Genomic DNA, 21,711 nt, shown 5'->3' on the forward strand with positions numbered 1-21,711 from the left:
TCAGAGGCATAGTTGGAGACAGTGGAACCAGCAGGTGCAATTTTTTTTTTCTTTGACTGATTGGTTGCATCAGTTCTTCAGGTCAAATTAAACAACAGTTGAAGCCACTGCACATTAATTTTCAGGTCATTAATTATTGTCCTTTTGTATTAAATTTTTTTTTACAGTAAGAGGTAAGTAATTCTTAAATTAGAAGCAAAATAATTGATATGCTAAGGTTTTTTCACTGTGTTTTGGGTAACAAGTCTGTTTGTCAAACTTCTTAACACTTAAAGTTTGTTTGTATTATTCCTAGTTGTTGAACTTAAGATAATGTATTCAAATACTGAAGACTATGATATTTACAGAATGTTTGTTAGTAGCTACAGCTTTGTTCAGCTTAAAGATTGCCAGAATAATACTTCATAAAAAAATAGTGTCTGGAATCATTGGAAGCATGAATTTCTCTGTAGGCTAAACTGTGGGTTTTCTTTCCTTTACTTAGGGAGATATACATCAGAGAGTGATGTATGGAGCTTTGGAATCCTTCTGTGGGAGACATTCAGTTTAGGAGTATGCCCATATCCTGGAATGACCAACCAGCAAGCACGAGAACAAGTTGAGAAAGGTATGGAGTGAAAGAAATGCTGTATACATCCATGAGGATGTCGCAAATAGCAAAGAAATATCATACCAGTCCTCTAGACATGTTATTTAAAGATAGTCAGATTATTTATTTCACAATTCTGGCAAATGTAGATTTATTAAAAAATGAAAGAATTATATTGATCACTGACTTAAAGGAGGAAAGACTTCTGACACATTATGTATAATGTATAAAATATACATACATATTACTAAAAGGTAAGATGGAGAGAGGATGATTTTACTGCTATGCAAAACAGAGGCTTGACCAGAATGAATTATTTAAGATTATGCTAATGCACATATAAATATTCTAAACTGCTGGAAGAAAAACTCTGTATCACTACATCTTCTCTGTTAAAGCATTTCAGACAACATTTTATCGATTACGGTGGAAAATGGTAAGCACTTTGAGCCATGAAAGCTGCATCTTTCTCCTACAAAATAATCAGAAAGCTTTTTTTAAAGCAGCAAATATCTATGAGCAGGATTTCAGGACTTGGATCTATTTTCAGCATATTTAGTGACATTTCAGAACTCTAAATAGTAATATTTGTAAGCTTCTAAACAAGTAAAACTACAATTCGGCAGGCAAGTTGTTGTTGATTGTAAGCACCGTGGGTAACCAGCAAAGCTTATCCTTAAAAGGTAGAGCAAAAAAAATTCAGTCTTTGTCAGAGCAGAGATATATATTTAAAAACAAATTTTACTACTGAATTGCTGTTTGAATCTACTGCGAAGAAGGTGGTCCAATTCAAAAATTAAAAGTTTTTTTTTTTTGCTTTTCTAGTTTTTTGTGCTATGGGAAAACAGTCCTGTTGGTCCATCAAGAATTCTCTTTTAGTTTTTCTTCTAGAATCATCATTTCTTGTATCATCCTGCCTTCCTGGTTTTCAAAAAATGATAGCTTATCAGTTAGGATAGTCAGCTAGGATGGTCCAGATTTTCTTTCTGATCAGTCTGTCTGAGTTCCTCAATCAGTTACGAGTCATCAGTACATTAAGTCACTTACATTAATCCAGAATAATTTCAACCCCAAATGAATATATAGAATCATTTCACTTTATGGATGAAAAGTAGTTGCTGCCATCACTGTTTTGAAAAATTGGTTTCTAGGGGCAACTTCATGAAGGAAAGGATTTTTAAATGGCTTCCTATAATCTGCAAGTCCTAGAGCTCATTTCTCCTCCTTTGAAGTTACACACATCAGTCATGCATCTAGAGCAGATGCATACAATATATAAAAAAAATCAAAATCATTTATTTGATGTACCTGTTGTGTGAGTCTGGTGTCATTTATACTCCTCTGGTTTAGAAAGAGGGAGAGATCTCTGCAGTAAGCCTGGAGTCACAGAGCCATGTTAGCTGTAGTGCCAGCTCACTGTGATGTTCTCTGCCTGTAATTAACCATGAGAGCTATATTTGGTAAACAATTCACAGAATGACAGAACAGCTGAAGTGGGCAGGGTCCTCTGGGTCCCATCTGGTCCCCTGTTCAAGCAGAGACACTCAGAACAGGTGCCCAGGACCACATCTAGGCAAATTTTGGAGGTCTCCAGTGAGGAGACTCCACAACCTCTCTGGGCAGCCTGTGCCAGTGGCTCCTTCACCCATATAGCACAGAAATGCTTCCTGGTGCTTCCAGCTTGTGCCCACTGCATCTTGTCCCGGTGCTGCACAACCCTGAAAGGAGCCTGAATCCATCCTCCCTTCAAGTATTTATACTTCTTGATGAGATGTCCCCCAAGCGTTTTCTTCACCAGGCTGAATAATTCAAGCATTCTAAGCCTTACATCAGAGGAGAGATGTTCCAGTCTCCTCAGTCTTCTTTGCAGCCCTTCTTGGACTCTAAAATGGACCCAGTTCTCCATGTGGCATTACTTACCAGTGCCTAGGAAAGAGGAAGGATTACATCCCTCCACTTGGTGGCAGTATTTTGCCATGTAAGGCCAGTATGCCACTAGCCTTCTTTACCAGAAACGCACCTGGGGTACTCCTGGTTGATTCACATTCAACTTGGTGTCCACCAAGACCTCAGAGCCTTTTTACCAAGCTGCTTTCCAGATGGGTGGTTGCAGCATGTTCTGGTACTTGGGGTTGTTACTTGCCAGGTACAGGACTCTACAATTCTCCATGCTGAACTTGATGATGTTCATTTTTTTCATTTCCTGCTGGATGGCAGCAAGACAGTGGTATATCAGCCATTCCTCCCAGTTTTGTGTCATCTGCACACTTGCTGAGGGTACACTGCCTAATGATCCAGATCATTAATGAAGATGTTAACTAGGCCCCAGTACTGAGTCATGGTGTACTCCTCTTAATTACAGTCCTGCAAGACTATGTGCCTTCCTCCAAGCCTGACTGTTTAGCATATTTTCAGTCCACCTCACTGTGTGCACATTCAGCCCATATTTCAACTGCTTCTCCGTTCACATCTACTGGGATGTATTGTTCAAAGCCTGATTCAAGTTTAGGTGGACAAATCCCCTGTTCTATCATCTACAAACATGATCATTTCATCACAAAGATCTTCAAGTTGGCTAACTACTCCCAGTGACTTTGTTATCCTTCATGTGTGTGGAAATGGTTTCCAGAATTAGCTGCTCTATTAACTAGGATTCAGGTGAAGCTGACAGACTAGTTAGTCACTGTGTGCTTCCAGCCTTCTTGAAGATAGGAGTATCTTTTGCTTTCCTCCAGCTCTTAGACATTTTTCCTAGTCATCTTGATCAATCAAGTGCTATCAAGAATGGCCTCTTGGTGACATCTCTGTCAGCACTTGCAGTTGCATCTTGTCAGGTTCCATGAATTTACATACATCCAGTGTGCTTAGGTATTCCCTGACCTGATCTTCTTCCACCAAAGGTAACGTCTTCCTTGCTCCAGACTTTCCCTCCTGTCCCTTGGGCCTGGGATTTCTGAAAGCCACTCTTCCTAGTAAAGACAGAGGCAAAGAAGGCATTCACTACCTCAATGCCTTTTTCATATTATGTCCCAACATCCTATGCCCTCTGTAGCAGTGAGCCTGCATCTTCCCTTGCCTTTGTTTTGTCGCCCCTGTACTTACGAAGCCCTCCTTCTTACCTTTGACATCCCTCACAGGATTCCATTTTTGCTGGGTTTTTGACTTCCCAACCTCAGCCTAAGATATTTGGTCAGTGTCTTTGTATTCCATCCAAATTACCCATCCTCTGCATGCTCCCTTTTTTGGCTTGAGTTTTGCCAGCAGCTCATGGTTTTTGACTGCAGGCGTTCTAGCATTTTTGCTTTACTTCCTGCTCATTAGGAAGTTGCCTTTATTGCTGTTGGTCTGTCTCTTTTGTTCATTCATCTATGGCTTTTGAATTATCAGCTGCAAATAAATGATTGTTCACTCTCCCGTTCATCTCCAAGTCATTTACCTCCTTCACTTTTTGCAGCAGACTGCCTACAGGAGCAAATCAGAAGAATATGAGTGTTAGGATGATAGGATGTGGGAAAATACAAAATAAGTTAAGAAGATGAGGGGGAGGAGAGAGAACAGATATGCTGTAGGTGGAAAGGGAATTTCTTGAGGATACGTAGTGTGGAAGAGCAATGGACATAAAGCTCTTCACATGTTAAAAGGGACAAAAAAACTATTCTGGTCACAATTATAACTCCCATGGTTATTAATGGTGTTCCCAGATGGCTGGAGGGTGGGGTGGACAGGGATGACATGATTAAAGGTTAAGAGGGTACCTAATTCCTAAGATAGTGGAAAAAAATTATGTAGTTTACTGCCCTTAGAGACGAGAAGCATATTGACAATTTACCTTATGCAACTTACATGTATGTCTTTGGTACCTGAGTTTAATACTTTTCCATCCTTTCTGGGTTATGTATTGAAGAATTGATTCATTTTTTAATCCAGAACTTTCCTATTTTCTCATTTGTCAGTCTGTATCAATTTTCAGTACTAAACTTTTTCCCTTTTTCTTGTGTACCAGGTTACCGAATGTCAGCACCGCAAAAATGCCCAGAAGAAATATATAAAATAATGCAGAGGTGCTGGGACTACCATCCAGAGAACCGACCAAAATTCAGTGAGATTCAGAAAGAGCTATCTTCAATCAAAAAAAAAGTGACATAGTGATATACTAGTGCCAAACTCAATCCGTGGGACTTTATTTTCCATTGAAGTATTTTTTTTCCCTCAAACACTATGCGTTTATACAACATTATTTGCAATATTCATTTAGGATTACTTCAAAATTAACTGGTTTTTATATACATGTGTACCATCTTGAATTATGTCTACATCTGCATTAAAGACATATACTGCCAAATGCTATATATCCAGTCACAGTAATATTGTCAGTTAGGTTACATGTAAATAGGAAAGCACATACTGTAGATTTAAGGAACTGTGGCTTCTATGTGTTTTGCAGCAAGTAACTGCTAGTGACATTTTTCAGAGTTTTTCTACTCTAACAGTGTTCTCACTCTGCTGTCCCTGTCTCAATTGTCAACACCAGCAGCTCTCTAACATGGTGACTGTGTCATGCATGTTGGCCTTAAGACTGAAGACAGTTTTGACAAGTATTTCAGCTAGAAACTTGTATATTTTTCAAATTCTTTCTGCAACTTATTTTTTTAATGATAGCTTGTTTCAAGGGTAAAGGTCAGTTGGATTCTGGATGTAAGTCTGCTTACTGAACTGCAAAATCCAGAAATTGCTTTCGTAGAACATTGAGTTACATGTCCATTTCTTACCATGCTATAGTAAATACTTCTGACTTTTGATGTAATTTAGCTATGCCCTTTACTCTACCCCTTTTTTTCCTATGAAACCATCAGAATTCTGTAGTGGGTCTCCTTTAATCACCTAAGTTTTTTTTAAGAAACCAACAAAAAAATCAGTTATTGAGTACATTTATTGTGAAGAAATACTGCAAATCATCTGTCTTCCAAAGAATATGTAAAAAAAATAGGACAACAGAAAGAGGTTTGCTAATGATAGCAGCACTGTAATGGGTGACCGATAGCATTGATCTTAGAGGAGTTAAAGAATGTGAATTGCTAGGTTTGCTTTTGATCCTGATTTTTTTTTTCCTTAAATTGGTAATAATTCTCAATGTGCAGTTGGAGCTTTTAAAAGGTTGTACGAAGAGAAAGCACATTCCATGTGTAGTGTTGAAAGGAAAACACTATGGTTATATGGCATGGAGAATTATCCAAGAAACCCCAAAAGGAAAGTATATTTTAAGTATGTGACATGTGGAACAAGGCAGAGTAGAAATACTAACCTAACTTTTTAAAATCATTACAATCAGGTTTCAAAATGCAGAAGATAGATAAGTTGTAAATGTCACCAAAAATAAAGGAAACTCATTTAAAAAGAAGTAACATTCCATAGTATAACATACAGTAGCTGGGGGCAGAGGAAAGGTACAGTGTGTTGCTCTGACTCGGTGTTCCTTTTATAGTGGGGATTATTTTCTATGGCGCTACATAGAAACAAAAACAAGTTACAGTGCCCTGGTCTGAGTTCCAGAGTTAAGGTGCTTAAAATTTCTTAATGAATTAAATAAAATTGTTCAGATCAAGGAATGTCTGTTACTGTTAATACAAGTAGACAGAAAGTTACACAGCATCTGGAATGTTTATTAGCCCTGTGTAGTGTGTGGCTACATTGCATTTCTGTTTCCCTTAAGGTGTTTTTTCTATCATCCACAGAATTTATGCTCATGCTCTTGAAAATGCATTTGTGGAAGTGCAGGGTGATAATGATTAAGGGCTATGTGTGACAAAAATACAAATTATCTAAAAGAATTTGTCTGAGGGCTGCTCCAAAAGTGATGCCTCCTGTTTTATTACGTTGACCCACAACATCAGAGGCAGTTGGTGGTGGTATAGCAGCAGAGGGGCAGCCTGACACAACTGTGCCTGACATGGAAGTGCATATGAAGCAAAAGTATGTCACTGAATTGCTCTGTGTAGAAAAACTGGCACCCACTGGCATTCATTGCTGTGTGCTGAGCATTTATAGAGCCCAGACTGTGTGGTGGTGGGTGGTGCATTTCAGCAGTGGTCCCAGTGGTTCACCTTCACTGGAACAGTTTTTTGTAAGTGCATCATGCAGGCTCTTGTTCCTTGCTGGTGAAGATAGGTAGCTCATGGGGGTGCCTGTGTTCAGAATTAGTGTTTTGTAGTTGAGAGTTTGCTCATTCAAATAGTGTTATTGTGTTCTTTGTATCTGCTGTACATTCCACAGAAGTCAGTAGGAGGCATTGCTTTTGGAGCATCCTACATGCATATCCATTAAGGTGTAGTACTTGGCAAGCTTGATGGCCTAAATTGCAACTTCCTTATCAGTATGCTGGACATATTTTTCTTAGCACTGTATTTCCAAGTAGCCCAAAGATATTTTTCAAGAGCAGTGGGAAGCATTCTTGTTAGTTTGTGTGCTTTTAAGTATTACACAGAGTTTGTGCCTTAATTTGCTTGTATGTTAATGCAAATGCAAGTGCACTAAAATTAAGAAAAGCACCACAGCAGTATGGAAAAATCCCTGTCTCAAATCCATGATTAATTCAACTGCTGGCCCTTAGAAAGTCTGCAAGTAAGTGTAATGATGTCTTCTCTGTCAGCATTCATGCTTCTCTGGAGAGTTGGTATTCTTCTTCTGTGAAAGAGATGAATTATTTCTTTGCTATATGCCCTTGACAGCAAAAAAAAAAAAAAAAAAGGCCTTTTTTACTTTTTAACAAAATACTATTTTATTTGTCTGTCTTGATTCTCATATATAGATAAGAAATACATTCTTATTTATTCTGAAATGGTTAACATTTGTAATTCATATCACAGTTCTGTTTAAATGTAATGTACTTCTTAAAACATGGGGATAATTCAGCAGCAAGAAGATATATTGTTGCTGCTGAAGTAAGCATAAGTTCAGCTAAAAAATAATCATTCTTCGGGAGAATACCAGGTTGAGTTTAAAATAAAATAAATTATAACACATATAAAAGGTATAAAAGAAATTTAAACACATAGTCTCTTCAATTATTTAATTGTTGTTTTTTTTTTTTTTACAATTAATTTTTCAGTGTTTATGGCAGAATTTCTTCATCTTTTCTCATTTGTAGTTAATGTCCTTATACTTTAGGAAGCACAGTTTATACCTATGAATACTTAGTTTCTAAGTTTCTATAAATTTCTTGCTGGAGAGTTCACACACAAAACTGCTCTATGGTGAAATGTAGAAGACAGATACAGTATTCAGGAGCGAAAGTCTCCATATCTGCTTCCTGAGAACTTCTGATGACTGAAGTCTTTCATTACATATAGGCTGTGCAGGTACTGGTCACGTACTTGTAGACTTGGTTCACTCTGGAGAGTCCACAAAGTCAGTCTCTTAGACATGTAGTATTTCAGGAAGGTTTTTATGCCTGCACTCAGTCTCAGCCAGGTGGAGTCCAAAGGAGTTCTGAACTGTGTGCACTGGTCGATGAGAAGGACTCAGAATACTCTCAAGGGCTGAGCCCAGATGTTAGCTTCAGAATTCAGTGAAATCGTGAGGATTCATCAGCATTTCAGTTTTACTGGAAGCAAAGTATTGAAAAGCATTGTGTCTGTAAACAAACTCACTTCAACAGAGGTGTGATCTTTTAGAATTAGCACTCCACCGAAACTTTATCCTTGAAATGTACATTTTCATCAGTTTCTAATAAAACCGATGAAGCAGTTTTTCATGTAGTGACTAAAGTTATTTTGAATTTCTTCTTCTTAACGGTAGCAAAGAAGACCTGCCATTTTACTGAGTTGCCTAATATTTTAAAGAGGTTCTTATTATAAAGAGTATCAACCAGGAGGCTGCTGGTAAGGAATGCAGTTTCTTAAGTCCCATCCTGTTTATGTGGAGCAGAAAACTAGTTAAGGAGATAGTAGCTTATTGTTTGATCTGTGTCTTTAACCACCTGTTACAATTAGCCTCACCTGAATCTCACTATGATGTTATCTATTCTTTATCTATTATGACTGTTTTAACTACTTTGTTATGCCTTTTGCACCCATTGTAAAGATACTGTTGATAAAAAGCACATGCAATAAATAAATAAGTAAATACTTCTCCTGAGATTACATAGAATAACCAGAGCCCAGAAGCATTTAAAAATGCTTTGCATCTCTTCCCAGATGTCCTGCTGCATGGATAGTACCAGCTGTCATTAACTGCCAAGCCTGTGTCCTTAGTCTTGCTGTCACATCCTCTAAATGGCAGTGCCACTGTTGCACTCAACAACTGTGAGTTATTGGAAGAGATGAGTTAGCGTGTAGATAGAGTCATCACAGATGATATTCGAGAGCATTAGTTCTGGAAATAGCTGTTTGTTACAAGCAGTGATAAATCATTCTAAGGATGGAATAAAAAGAAAGAGGCTAATTGGGAAAATCCACTTTCTGTAACAGCTGTCTCGTTTGTAGGCAGTACTAATGTTGTTACACCAGTGCACTTGTATTTGTAACAGTTTTATGACTAAGCATAAAATAATTTGCTTTTAAAATAAGAGTTCACCAATTAGTATTATTTTCTCAAAGCATAAAAGAACTTGTGATGTTCTTGCAAGGCTGTGTCCTGGGTATTGTGGAGGGAAGAATATAGAGATGAGGGAGAAATGCCTCTTCTACCAAACAAGTTTTTTTTTTTTTTCCCTTTGTTTTTTTTTTCTTTCTTTCCATCAGGAATAAGGAGCTTTGATTAGCAGTTACAAGAAGGCACAGAGGAAGTCCAGTATTCCTGAAGTTCTGAGCGACTAGGTGGTTTGTTAAATCAGTTCTATTAAAATGGTTTTCTTCTGATCTCCACCTGCAGAAATGACTATAAGAATGGAGTCCTTAAACACTCAAAGTAATAGCTTATTTGAAAAAAAAAAAAAAAATTGTGTTAATGGCAACACCTACCAACTTTCTGTAAGAATAACATCAGTAAAGAGTATTATTTGTAGTCTTATACTAGAATTCCCCCAGGACAGCATTCCTTCCTAAACGGCAAAAAGAAAGAAAAAGAAGAAGAAAAAAAAAAGAAGACAACAGTAACTACAGGAAAATAAACCACACAAGTCTTAATTTGGAAACACAGAAATCCGTTGTCAAATTCTGAATGCTCTTACCAGTATTGCCACTGATCCTTTTCTGAAGCAGATAATGCAGCTGTGATTTCAGCTCTGTCCACTTCTCAGCATTCTGTCTTTGTGTGTTGTTAACACTCAGCTTCACTTACATACCTGGCTTGGTGAGAGTGTTCCTAAATTGCCACTGTTTGGAATTGCCATCTGGTTTTAGGACTACAAAACGTTATAGACCAAGTACATAGCTGACATTGGTGGGTTCTGAGAGAGGTGAAACACTTATTTTGGTAAGTAAACTAGTTCACTCAGGTCCTGTGCTGAAATGGTTCAAGAGCCTGGTGCTGCTCCAGCTGAGCTCCGCCGCACTGCTCTGCGCTGCTGAACTGTTCCTTAATTCTGACACTGCCACATACCACGCATGGTGACCATCACTTAATGCGAGAAAGTTTCTCTTGTGACAGTAGAACTCCACATACATCTCTGGCTCAGTTTGGCTCAAAAATATTGTAGTGCCATTATACCTTGACTCCTGTGGCAACCTGTTAGCATGAAGACTGAACTAATAGTGAATTAAGGTGAATCGCATCATCCAAACTGTTTCTGACCAAATACAAACCCTGGGTGTATTGTGAATTGTACATGCCATAAAAGACATTTAAAAATAGCATTTCTGGCTGCCTGGTTTGTGATACAGACCGTCCTGCTCACACTGGGAAAAGGATGAAGCTAATTGCAATCCGGAAAAAAGGGACGATTTGCTGTCAGATTGGCTTCAAAATGCTATCTTTGAAATTAGTAGCAATGACTTAATTCTGACTAAACCTTGTTGCAAACCTCAGCCTTCTAATTGCCAGAGATTTCCTAAGAGTGTTGATTTGCATTATTGTTATCCATTTTGCTTTTAGAAATCTGACTTCCATACACGATACATTTCCTTATGCTGGTAGTTATACCCATCACCTCAAAATGCTGAGACATGCAGCTTCAGGAACTGAGCATTTGTTGGTAAATTTCAGGAGGTGTCCAAGTGGATAACGTGATAAGGCATTTTAAACAGCAGCAAATTAACAACAGGACGAGAGGGAATGGCCACAAGTTGCGCCAGGGAAGATTTAGATTAGACCTGAGGAAACATTTTTTCTCTGAAAGAGTGGTCAGGCACTGGAATGGCCTGCCTAGGGAGGTGGTTGAGGCACCATCCCTAGCGCTGTTCAAGAAGCGTTTAGATGAGGTGCTAAGGGATTTGATTTAGTAGTTGGGTAGGGATAGTGATAGGAGGATGGTTGGACTAGGTGATCTTGTAGGTCCTTTCCAACCTTAGAAAGTAATAAAGTAATAATAATAATAAAAGTAATTGCTTCAGTTCAAACCTGTTAGAAGGTAGAACTATACCTTTGCACCTTTCTAGCTCACCATTAAAGGGAACTGCTAGGTTACATTGGCCTATTTCAGTGGCCTTGGCCATTGTGGTATGCGGAGTGGATGCAGCCAGGTTGCTTCTGTAGCAACCTGAAGCACTTCTGTAAAACACTTGTGCTTGCTGCAGTCTACTTAAAAACCTGCTGGTGAGGGGAAGCTTGCTGTGTGGCGACTTGAGGCTGATTGCTGGCGTCGCCTTAGGTTGTGCTTAAGGAGAGAGAGCAACAGTATTATTTCATCACCACTATCTAGGCAAACAGGAAAGGAGATATGCACTAGGGAGCTGGTATTATTCTCTTTCCTTTCTCTGTTGTGTCATTACCTGTAACTGACAGGTGAACCTGTTTTGGTTTGGTTTGGTTTCCTCCGAGCTTCCCATCTACAAGGCTAAAAACATGCAATAGGAAGAAACAGGCTCATTGCACGGGACACAGAAGTCAGGCAGACTTTAATGCTGAGGACTGAAACCCCAAACACCTGTCCCTTCTATAGAAGGAATATATAGTTAAGTGCATATTGAAAGGGCTCACAGCAGTCTCAAGCTGACTGTTGTACGAGCTCTGCTTTTCAGTTGCATGTTTCTTTTCCTCTGTACCATTACAGCAGTTGGCGATGGCAGAGGGTCACAGAACCACATGCAAAGGACTCCCAACAGCAGTGATCCTGGGTGCAGCACAGCTTGCAAGCAAACGATTTCTTTTCAAGTTTGTGTCAGAGTTAAGCATCAGCAAGCTTAATATCAGGAAAAGTACCTTTTGTGCTCCTTGTTTAAAAATAATACATTCATGAAACAGAATGGTAATATGTAACCCTGGAAATGAGTGCTTGGGTGAGTACCATGTGAAAACAAAACACACAAAAAAACAACAGCCAGCATCACAAGTTTATCTGACTTCTAAGCAAATCAAAAATTGATGACTATGTAATACAGTTGCCAGTTGTCCGTCCTTCATAATTTTAGATCTGTATTCTAACTCCATTTATTTGCCTTTTTTTTATATACCTTAAGGTTACACTTTTGAACTTCAGTTTTTTTATTTTCCTAGGCTGATACAAAACAGAATTTCGGTATTCTTGTAAGCTGCAGGTCATTTTTGAGTAATACTCTCTTTTCTTATGGACAGGTTACCACTAATGAATCTGCCATCCCCTTTTTACTGTACTCTTCCAATTAATGTAAAATATTTGTATCAAGCTGTCTCATTTTACTTGATATTGAGAGGATGTATTTATTCACTTGCCCTGTAGCCAGAGGAAGACCTAACAGTGCTCAGGGAAGTACTACCATTCACAATATTCTGTGTTTCTCTAAGGAATAAAACAAATGTTTGGGTTTGTTTCTTGGGCAGTTATTTTCTTTGTCAGTTTCTGGAGTTACCCATGCCCAGTTTGCCCATCACTCGTCTCCTTTTGAAAATGGGAAGAAAAAATGAGAAAGAGTAACTAGATCTGCACAAGTGGAAGGAAGTGTTGGAAGGGCTTTGAAACTTGGGGCTGGAGCTCTGCAGTGCTGATGATACGACACCACACTTTTAATTCAAGCTAGAATTACACTAAGAAGCAAGGCATGAAAAGCAAACATGCATATTCTGCACTTCTACAGCAAAGCTTAGGTTCATAGGTTCATAGGTTCATAGGTTGGAAAGAACCTACAAGATCATCTAGTCCAACCATCCTCCTATCACCATCCCTACCCAACTACTAAATCAAATCCCTTAGCACCTCATCTAAACGCTTCTGGAACAGCGGAAGGGATGGTGCGTCAACCACCTCCCTAGGCAGGCCATTCCAGTGCCTGACCACTCTTGCAGAAAAAAAAATGTTTCCTCAGGTCTAATCTAAATCTTCCCCGGTGCAACTTCTGGCCATTCCCTCTCGTCCTGTCGTTATTTATCAGGGAGAAGAGGCCCACCCCCTCCTCACCACAACCCCCCTTCAGGAAGTGGTAGAGTGCAATAAGGTCTCCTCTGAGCCTCCTCTTCTCCAGACTAAACAATCCCAGCTCCCTCAGCCGCTCCTCATAAGACTTGTGCTCCAGACCCCTCACCAGTTTTGTTGCCCTTCTCTGAACACGCTCCAGGGCCTCAATGTCCTTCTTGCAGTGAGGGGCCCAAAACTGAACACAGTACTCGAGGTGCGGCCGCACCAGAGCTGAGTACAGGGGGATGATCACCTCCCTGCTCCTGCTGGCTACACTATTTCTCATACAGGCCAGGATGCCGTTGGCGTTCTTGGCCACCTGGGCACACTGCCGGCTCATGTTAAGCTGAGCATCAACCAACACCCCCAGGTCCTTTTCCTCTCTACATTCTTCAAGCCATTCTGCTCCAAGCCTATAGCATTGCATGGGGTTATTGTGGCCAAAGTGCAGGACCCGGCACTTGGTCTTATTGAACCTCATCCCATTGAGCTCAGCCCAGCTGTTCAGCCTATCCAGATCCCTCTGAAGGGCCTCCCTACCCTCAGGCAGTTTGACACATCCTCCCAACTTGGTGTCATCTGCAAACTTACTGAGGGTACACTCAATCCCCTCGTCTAGGTCATCAATAAAGGTATTAAACAAGATGGGCCCCAAAACTGACCCTTGGGGGACACCACTCGTTACAGGACGCCAGCTGGACTTAACTCCATTAACCACTACCCTCTGGGCACGGCCCTCCAGCCAGTTCTCCACCCAGAGAAGAGTGAACCTGTCCACACCACGGGCTGCCAGTTTCCTTAGGAGAATACTGTGGGAGACCGTGTCGAAGGCCTTGCTGAAGTCTAGGTAGACTACATCAACAGCCTTTCCCTCATCTACCTGTCTGGTCACCCAGTCATAGAAGGAGATGAGGTTGGACAAGCACGACCTGCCCTTGGTGAACCCGTGCTGGCTGGGTCTGATCCCCTTGTTGCCATGCACGTGTCGTGTGATCTCCCTCAAGACCATCTGCTCCATAACTTTCCCTGATACCGAGGTCAGGCTGACAGGCCTGTAGTTCCCCGGGTCTTCCTTACGGCCCTTCTTGTAGATGGGAGTCACATCGGCAAGCCTCCAATCTTGTGGGACCTCTCCAGATAACCAGGAATGCTGATAGATGGCAGAAAGTGGCTCGGCAATCACCTCTGCTAGCTCCCTCAGCACCCTTGGGTGGATCCCATCTGGCCCCATGGACTTGTGGCAGTTCAGATGGAGGAGTAGATCTCTGACCATCTCTGCTTGGATCACAGGGGGTGCATTATGCGCCCCATCCCGGACTTCCAGGTCAGGGCAAGTACCCTGTGGACAACTGCTCTGTCTATTAAAGACAGATGTGAAGAAGGCATTGAGAACCTCAGCCTTTTCCTTATCATCTGTGGTTACATTCCCTGCCTCATCAAATAAAGGAGAGAAGTTTTCCTTAGTTTTTCTCTTGCTGTTAATAATTTGTAAAAGGGTTTCCTGTTCTCCTTTACAGCAGTAGCCAATCTAAGTTCAAGCTGGGCTTTAACATTTCTAACTTCCTGCCTGCAGATCTTGGCCAGTTCTCTGTAGTCACCCCAAGTAGCCTGTCCCATCTTCCAGAGGACATAGACTCTCTTTTTCTTTCGGAGTCTCAACAAAAGTTCCCGGTTCATCCACACTGGTCTTTTCCCCCTCCGGCTCGACTTACGGGACTCCGGGACAGCCTGCTCCTGTGCCTTTAAGATTTCCATCTTGAGGAGCATCCAGGCTTCCTGGACCCCTTTACCCCTCAGGAGCGATTCCCAAGGGACCGAAGCAAAATCTGTTTCTTCACTCATCTCCAGTTAAGAGCAATGCAGCAATATAAATACATATCTGAGCTCCATACTCTTTATTTTGCACAATTTACTTCTCTGTTCACTTGATAAAAAAATTAAAATGTTATTCACATTATGTTTCAAATATTTTGTTTGATTGTTTAGAGCTATTTTATATTTTACTTTGAATGAAACCTATCTTTGTAATAATTTCCATTTTTAGCATGCTTTGATGCAGTTTCTTTTATTTCCATAATCACTTTCTTGTGTTAATATGAAGTCTGCAATACAGAAATTATGGCTGAGGTAAAAAATCAGGACTATTATGCCATTAAAAAAAAATGTTTAAAGACATCTTTTCATTTCTTGTGGTTGTAGGTTAATCACTGAAAGAACTCTTCCAGCTGCCTCCTCCTCCCTGCAGCTGCATCTTGCTCCAACACCCAGTGGCAGCTGAGTGCCAGGCTTTGTGTACCCACACCCTTGTGTGCACAGTGCTATTAGCGCTGAGCTGGCATAGCAGTGGGGCTTGCTAGACTTCTTTCCTAGATGAAGAAGCAGTTAGCTAAGAATCAAATTTCTGAACTGGAGCCTAGTTCTTAATTATACATACTTACTTATTTTTTTAAGGAATTAAATATGACTGTTCACTCTTAGGAACTCCTTGAGGTACTTTTGTGCACCATCTTCCAATAGGCATTCCTGAAGGAGATGTAAATCCAAGGCTCATCTCTTGGAGGTACTGATGGGTACTGAAAAAGAAGGCAGCATGGCATCAGATTGCACGTAGCCATGGTACCTTTCAGCTGAGACATGCATTTGCAAGATAATTTTAGAAAATTTGCTGCAGTTAAGTGTTCAGCCCACTGATGCTCCACCCCTCAGTTACAAAGACATTGTTTGTAAACTGCTCCTTCCAAACACCAGACAGCACTGGGTCATCAGATTTCCTCCTTTCAAGTGTCACAGCAGTTCATTAGGAGAGCAGCTTTCAAGGTGATCAGAGCCTTTGTACCATTCTACATTTCTTTACAATTTAGAAGTAAATTTGAAGGAGTCGGAATATGAAGGATTAAAATGGCCAGTCTTCTCAGAAGAGCCCAAAGGACATTGTGCACTGAAGTACCACTTTAAGTAGCAGGTCACAGCATTTCCATATTCTAAAGATAACTGATTTAACCATTCAGATGTGTCTTCCCCTAACACACTTAACTAACAGTCTGCAATGGCAAAACAGCCCTGTGCAGGAACACGTGTACCACAATTCCAACACTACAATAACACTTTGTTTCATATTTCAGTTTAAGCTGAATTTTCTACTTGGCACTTGTGAGTCCTGCTCCAGCAGGTACTGTGCAACTGGTGAAACTCTCCACAGAAGACATTTGGGCACAACAATGTTGATAATGGATAATAACATTTGCATCTGTCACGTTTTATTAAATTGCCCAAAGCTGACATGTCAAAGTGAGGCTGTTTAATTCTGTCTGCAAGCAACAGGAATACCTCCCTCCATTTTACGTCCAAATAATGCATGTTTAAAGATGTTTCCTGACTCTCATACAAAACCTTAAGTTAGGAGAAATACTGTTTTTGTTAAACGATAGATACTCATTAATCTTGTTCAGAGGCACAGAGAAGTCTCACATCAAAATTACTTGCCTGCCTTCAGCCTGTTCTTTAGGAATTTGAGGGTCTGAGATGAAGTATGTTTGGTTTGGGAAGCAGATTTTTTTGCCTTACAGCATGTTCAGTTCAGCAGCCCACCTGGTTTGCTGACTTCCTTCAGTTTAGCTCATGGGACTCTAACCTGCCACCTCCTCCACGCTCATGAAGCTCAGCTTGGACCAAGGACTGTATTTTAACTTCTGAGGTGGACCTACCCAATTACCCACCCCAGACACTCACCCCACACCCCAGATCAGCATGGATGTGAGGAAACTTGCAGTAACTCACACTTAGGCAGCATGCAGGTGAGGTACCATGAGCGATATACCAGCAGTGGCATGATTTCATGGTTCCAATGTGAAAATTGTAGTAAGGCTGGTGTGATCCCCATCACACATTCAGTGGGGCAGCTGGATTTCAGTCCTCCTTTTAGTCATGATATAATCATAAGAAAAAGAAAAAAAAACAACAACACACAAGCCCCACAAGCACACACTGGTAAACCTGGAATACATAGAACTCTCTATTAATACAGTTTCATCAGCATCCAGTTCCTCCCCATCACCCTCCTCACATACCTGTCACACTAAAGCACTGCTACTAAATGGCCTTCAGAAAAAGTATCTGGACTAATGAAATAGTAGCTCTGTTTTGAGCATACAGAATAATTAGACACACTCTGTGCTGATTTTCTAAAAACTGAGATCCCAGAGATTTCAGTGACCTAATATTCTCCGAAAAGAAATGAGGAATGACTGAAATCAAGCTACAGGTTAGCTGAGAATCCTCAAAAGAGCAGATTGAGATTTGGCCATGCTGTAATGGAAAGAAGCATGCATTATCTTCAACAGACATTTGAAACTGATGATATATTAATTCTCTGACAATTCAAGGAATCATGAGACTGCATTAAGTACTGTATTATATTGAAAGCTGTTGTACATTGAAAGATTTTTCTACTTCCTCTCGTAAGCTTGCATTGCTAAGAATAATTCATGACAGAGGAGATACAGAGAAGGGTAAGGAAGCTACTGTAGTCTCTTAAGTTGTCTCTGCAAGCAGTAGATATGAAAGTCCATCTTCTTTACACTAACACAGAAAATTCAGAGCCACTGATAGAACAACACATTACTCTATGTCCTTATATCCAAGACTCCTGCTCATCTGTTCCCACTGACTTGTGGGTCCAAAAATCCTTTCCAATACTTTACAACCCTGAACTTGATATAAAAAATAAGTATATTTATAAAAATAATTCTTAGTCATAGAATTATTTAGGCTGAAAAATACCCTCAAGATCACTGAGTCCAACCAACAGGCTGACCTACCAAGTACAGTCACTGAGTGGCTCGGAGGAAACCAAGTACAACCTCCAGGAATGGGGACTCCACCTCTTCCCTGGCAGCCCCTTCCAGTACTTGATCACCCCCTCCATGAACAAATCCTTTCTAACATCCAATCCACTGCCACAGCTTGGGGCCATTAACTCACATGCTATCACTTGACACTTGAGAAAAGAGTCTTACATTCACCACAATGCAGCCACCCTTCAGGTAGTTTCAGGGGGAAATGAGGTCTTCCCTCAGCCTTCTTTTCTCCAAACTAAACAACTCCTTTTTGCTCACCTGCACCTCCTATGTCTAGTTCTCTGGTTCCTGCACCATCTTTGTTGTGCTTCTCTAGGCATTCTTAAAGTGAATATACTTCTCGTAGTGAGAAACCCTAAACTGAGCACAAGATTTGTGATAGGTTCATAGGTTCATAGGTTCATAAGGTTGGAAAGGACCTACAAGATCATCTAGTCCAACCATCCTCCTATCACTATCCCTACCCAACTACTAAATCAAATCCCTTAGCACCTCATCTAAACGCTTCTTGAACAGTCTCACCCCTATCACATACCAAGGAAAAATCTCTTTCCCAGACCTTCTGGCCACACTATTTCTGACATAGGCCCAGGATACCACCAGCCTTTTTCGTCACATGGGTACACTGCTGACTCATGTTCAGATGGATGTCAACCAATGTCTCTATCAAGGTGAGGATTTTTAGGATTTTGGTATTTTGTTTGAAATCAGCATACTGTTTAAGGTGAAGAACTAAGAAAAATGCCTATTATTAGATGCACTGGGCCAGCCTTGAAGAGGCTGTCAACCATAACTATCTTTTCCTACAGCAGTTGGAATTTCAGATAGGAGAGATGCTTTCAATAGTTCCAAACAAAGAGTTTCTATTGTTATTTGTACAAGCTGACATATTTCATTTCCACTTTCATTTTACAGGCAAACAGGGCTGCCTTGCATTCCACGACAGAGTGATTTCCATACAACTCATGTCTTAGGCACCTGTTTTTTGATCCCATCAGAATCACTCTTCACACAGCCATTTCTACGGGACACCTGGGACACCACACACATTTCTCTGACAAGTCATGAGCTGTGCAGGGAAGTGCTATCTGCAGACGGCCCCTGCTCACCAGCTCCCAGCCCCAGCAATTCCTCTTGCACACAAGGAGCCTGCCAAGCTGGCTGGGAACAGAAAAACAACCTTGTAAATTCTCAGTGGGTTCAATTAAAAGGATGATAACCCAGAAGAGGAACCTTTGAAACCATTTGATCTTCAAAAACATGTTGAGATAATCCAAACTAAACAAAGAAGTAGAAATCTTGCCCCCATTTTATTTATATTTTATTTTATTTTATTTTATTTTATTTTATTTTATTTTATTTTATTTTATTGTACTTTATTTTATTTTATTTTATTTTATTATTATCTTTTGTAAAGTTGGTATATCTTCAAAACCATGTACCAGGCTCAAGTGTCCAGGAATTCAACACAAGGCACATGGAGAAGTTGCAGTGCACAAAAAGTGCCATAGTTCACAACTCCAAGTTTCACTCTCACTCTCTGGCCCCATGGATTTGAATTTTCGTTACAACCACCTCAACAACAGGCTCCTGTGGTTGTCCAAAGCCCATGTGCCTCTACCACATGTCTGACCTGGCTGGCAGAGATCCCCACAAGATCCAAGTCTCCACTACAGGTCTGTCCTCCTCTCTTCTGAGCCAAGGAACATTGCCTGAAAACACTTCCCATAGCCAGATAATACGGACAAGTCTGGAAGACACAAGTAACATTTGCCACAATCTGTTCTCTTGGGAATTACTAGGTATTTGCTGGAACTCCTCTAATTACATGATCACCATGAAATACGAGATTTAAGAGAATTTAAAACTAAGATTCAGGAATCCATGATATATTTGTCAGTAATATCTGCTTTGCTGATGTTCTTTGCTGAACATTCATGATGTTTTTCTATGCTGGATTATGGGAATTTTTGTTGGAGAGAGGCTGGAGAATATGTTCATTAAGTTTCAGAAAAAAACCCTCTGTCATACAATTGCAGAAAACATCAACTTCAGGCAGTTTTGCTAACAGCTCTGTGATACATTAGAGAGAACACAGACTGCTGGATATCACCACCAAATCATAAATCATTACAAGACCTGATGGTCACTTGCAAACACACCATCCATCTCTCAAAGCCCAGATTTGACCCTTAACCTTGACACTGACTGGAAAAAAAAGCTAAGCCTGGCCTGTGGAGGGGGTGCTCCCAGCCCTGGTGAGTTGGCAGGAGACTTCCACTACCTTTCTCTCCTTCCTATTGGCCTCTTTTCCTTGGAGAAGGATGAAGCGTGTACCCCACTGAGCAGCTGTGGTGCCATGTGGTTGACAAGTGAGACTCAAGCCAGTGAGAGCTGCCTGCACACAAAATGGGTGGCTCAGAGCTCACACCACATCTGGGGTTGGGTGCTCTCAAAATCCAGAGCCCTGCCCAGAATACCTCCACTGCCCATGAATCTAACGCCTCTAAGAAGATTCCTTAGGCACAGAGAAGTGAGTGTTCATTGCTCTCCATCTCTGATGCTTGAGAGAGTTTGTGGTGAAGTCATACTGAAGCAACAGAACTGAAGAGCCCAATTTTTGTTAGTTGAACCTACCACGATTATCAAGAAATCACTAGGTAGTGATAGGACAAGGAGGAATGGTTTTGAACTATGACAGGAGAGATTGAGGTTGGATGTTAAGAGGAAGTATTTCACCCAGAGAGTGGTGTCCCACTGAAACAGGTTGCCCAGAGAGGTTGTGGATGCCCCATCCCTGGAGGCATTCAAGGCCAGGCTGGATGTGGCTCTGGGCAGCCTGCTGTAGTGGTTGGTGACCCTGCCCATGGCAGGGCGGTTGGAACTAGATGATCTTTGAGGTCCTTTTCAACCCAGGCCTTTCTGTGATGCTGTGATCATGGAGATAAAAAATTAAAGCAGCTTAATTAAATACTTTCTTTTTCAACAGTGGCAGACACGACTTTGCCAGGCATCTTGGGGAGCTCTTGCTGTGAGGTTAACAACAGCTTATTTAGTGGAAATGAATTTCCACAATACTGTCTCAGGCAAGGAAAATTTGACAAACATCAAAAATCACAGCATAGTCTGTTCTTTCTTTTACACTTGGTTATTATTAATATTCTTCAGTCATCGGGATATCAAAATCTTTGGCAGTGATGGATGCAATTTAGCTACTCCCCAGAGATGGCTTTAGAGAATGCGTAATCAATTTTATAAATGAGCAGCTGGCCTGCGCAGCAAGGTGCACCCTGCAATTCACCAAAATGAATAATGAATTGCATATACCCTGCATTAAGAAGATTGACATTCCTCTTAGAAATTGTTCGAATAAATCTCATTTCTTCTACATGCTGCAAGACCAAATAGTACCTGGCTTTGTACACTGCCAATACAAGAGGTGCTAGGGAAGCGTGGTGGCCATGCAGACCCAGGCCAGCTCCCAGGCCACAGCCATGGCAAGGCACAGGGACAAGAAACAGAAGTGCATTTCATTCTGCCTGTGTCCTGTGGAGTGATGACAGCTGTGAGGAAGTCAGAGTTGAGTCCTTTATGGGCCAAACAAATGGATATTCTCAGCAAAGTGACAAGTGTTTATTTTTACACTGAACAAAAGTATTTCATTGCAGGAGCAGAAAAAAAATCCCCATGCCACATCTGTTTCTCTCAAACTTAGTGATCTCTGTGATTCAGGAAGAAAGTTTGCAGAGGCCCAAGGGCATTATGTTGACTTTCTGCTGGCCTTTCAGTCTATAATACAATTT

At 40.7% G+C, this 21,711-nt stretch overlaps 1 protein-coding gene across 1 annotated transcript in view; it reads left to right on the forward strand.

The window, feature by feature from the left end:
* Positions 1–9,978, forward strand: part of FER (FER tyrosine kinase) — a 154,299-nt gene extending 144,321 nt beyond the window's left edge. Inside the window, exons 18-19 of the mRNA XM_065744229.1 lie at positions 485–607; positions 4,593–9,978. Of these exons, the coding sequence (XP_065600301.1) occupies positions 485–607; positions 4,593–4,735 (266 nt within the window). The 3' untranslated portion in view covers positions 4,736–9,978. The remainder of the gene's footprint in view (positions 1–484; positions 608–4,592) is intronic.
* Positions 9,979–21,711: the final 11,733 nt, after the last annotated feature.

The sequence above is a fragment of the Cyrtonyx montezumae genome, unplaced genomic scaffold, assembly GCF_038088225.1.
Source record: "Cyrtonyx montezumae isolate F1298 unplaced genomic scaffold, pur_monq_1.0 scaffold_30, whole genome shotgun sequence".
Lineage (NCBI taxonomy): Eukaryota > Metazoa > Chordata > Aves > Galliformes > Odontophoridae > Cyrtonyx > Cyrtonyx montezumae.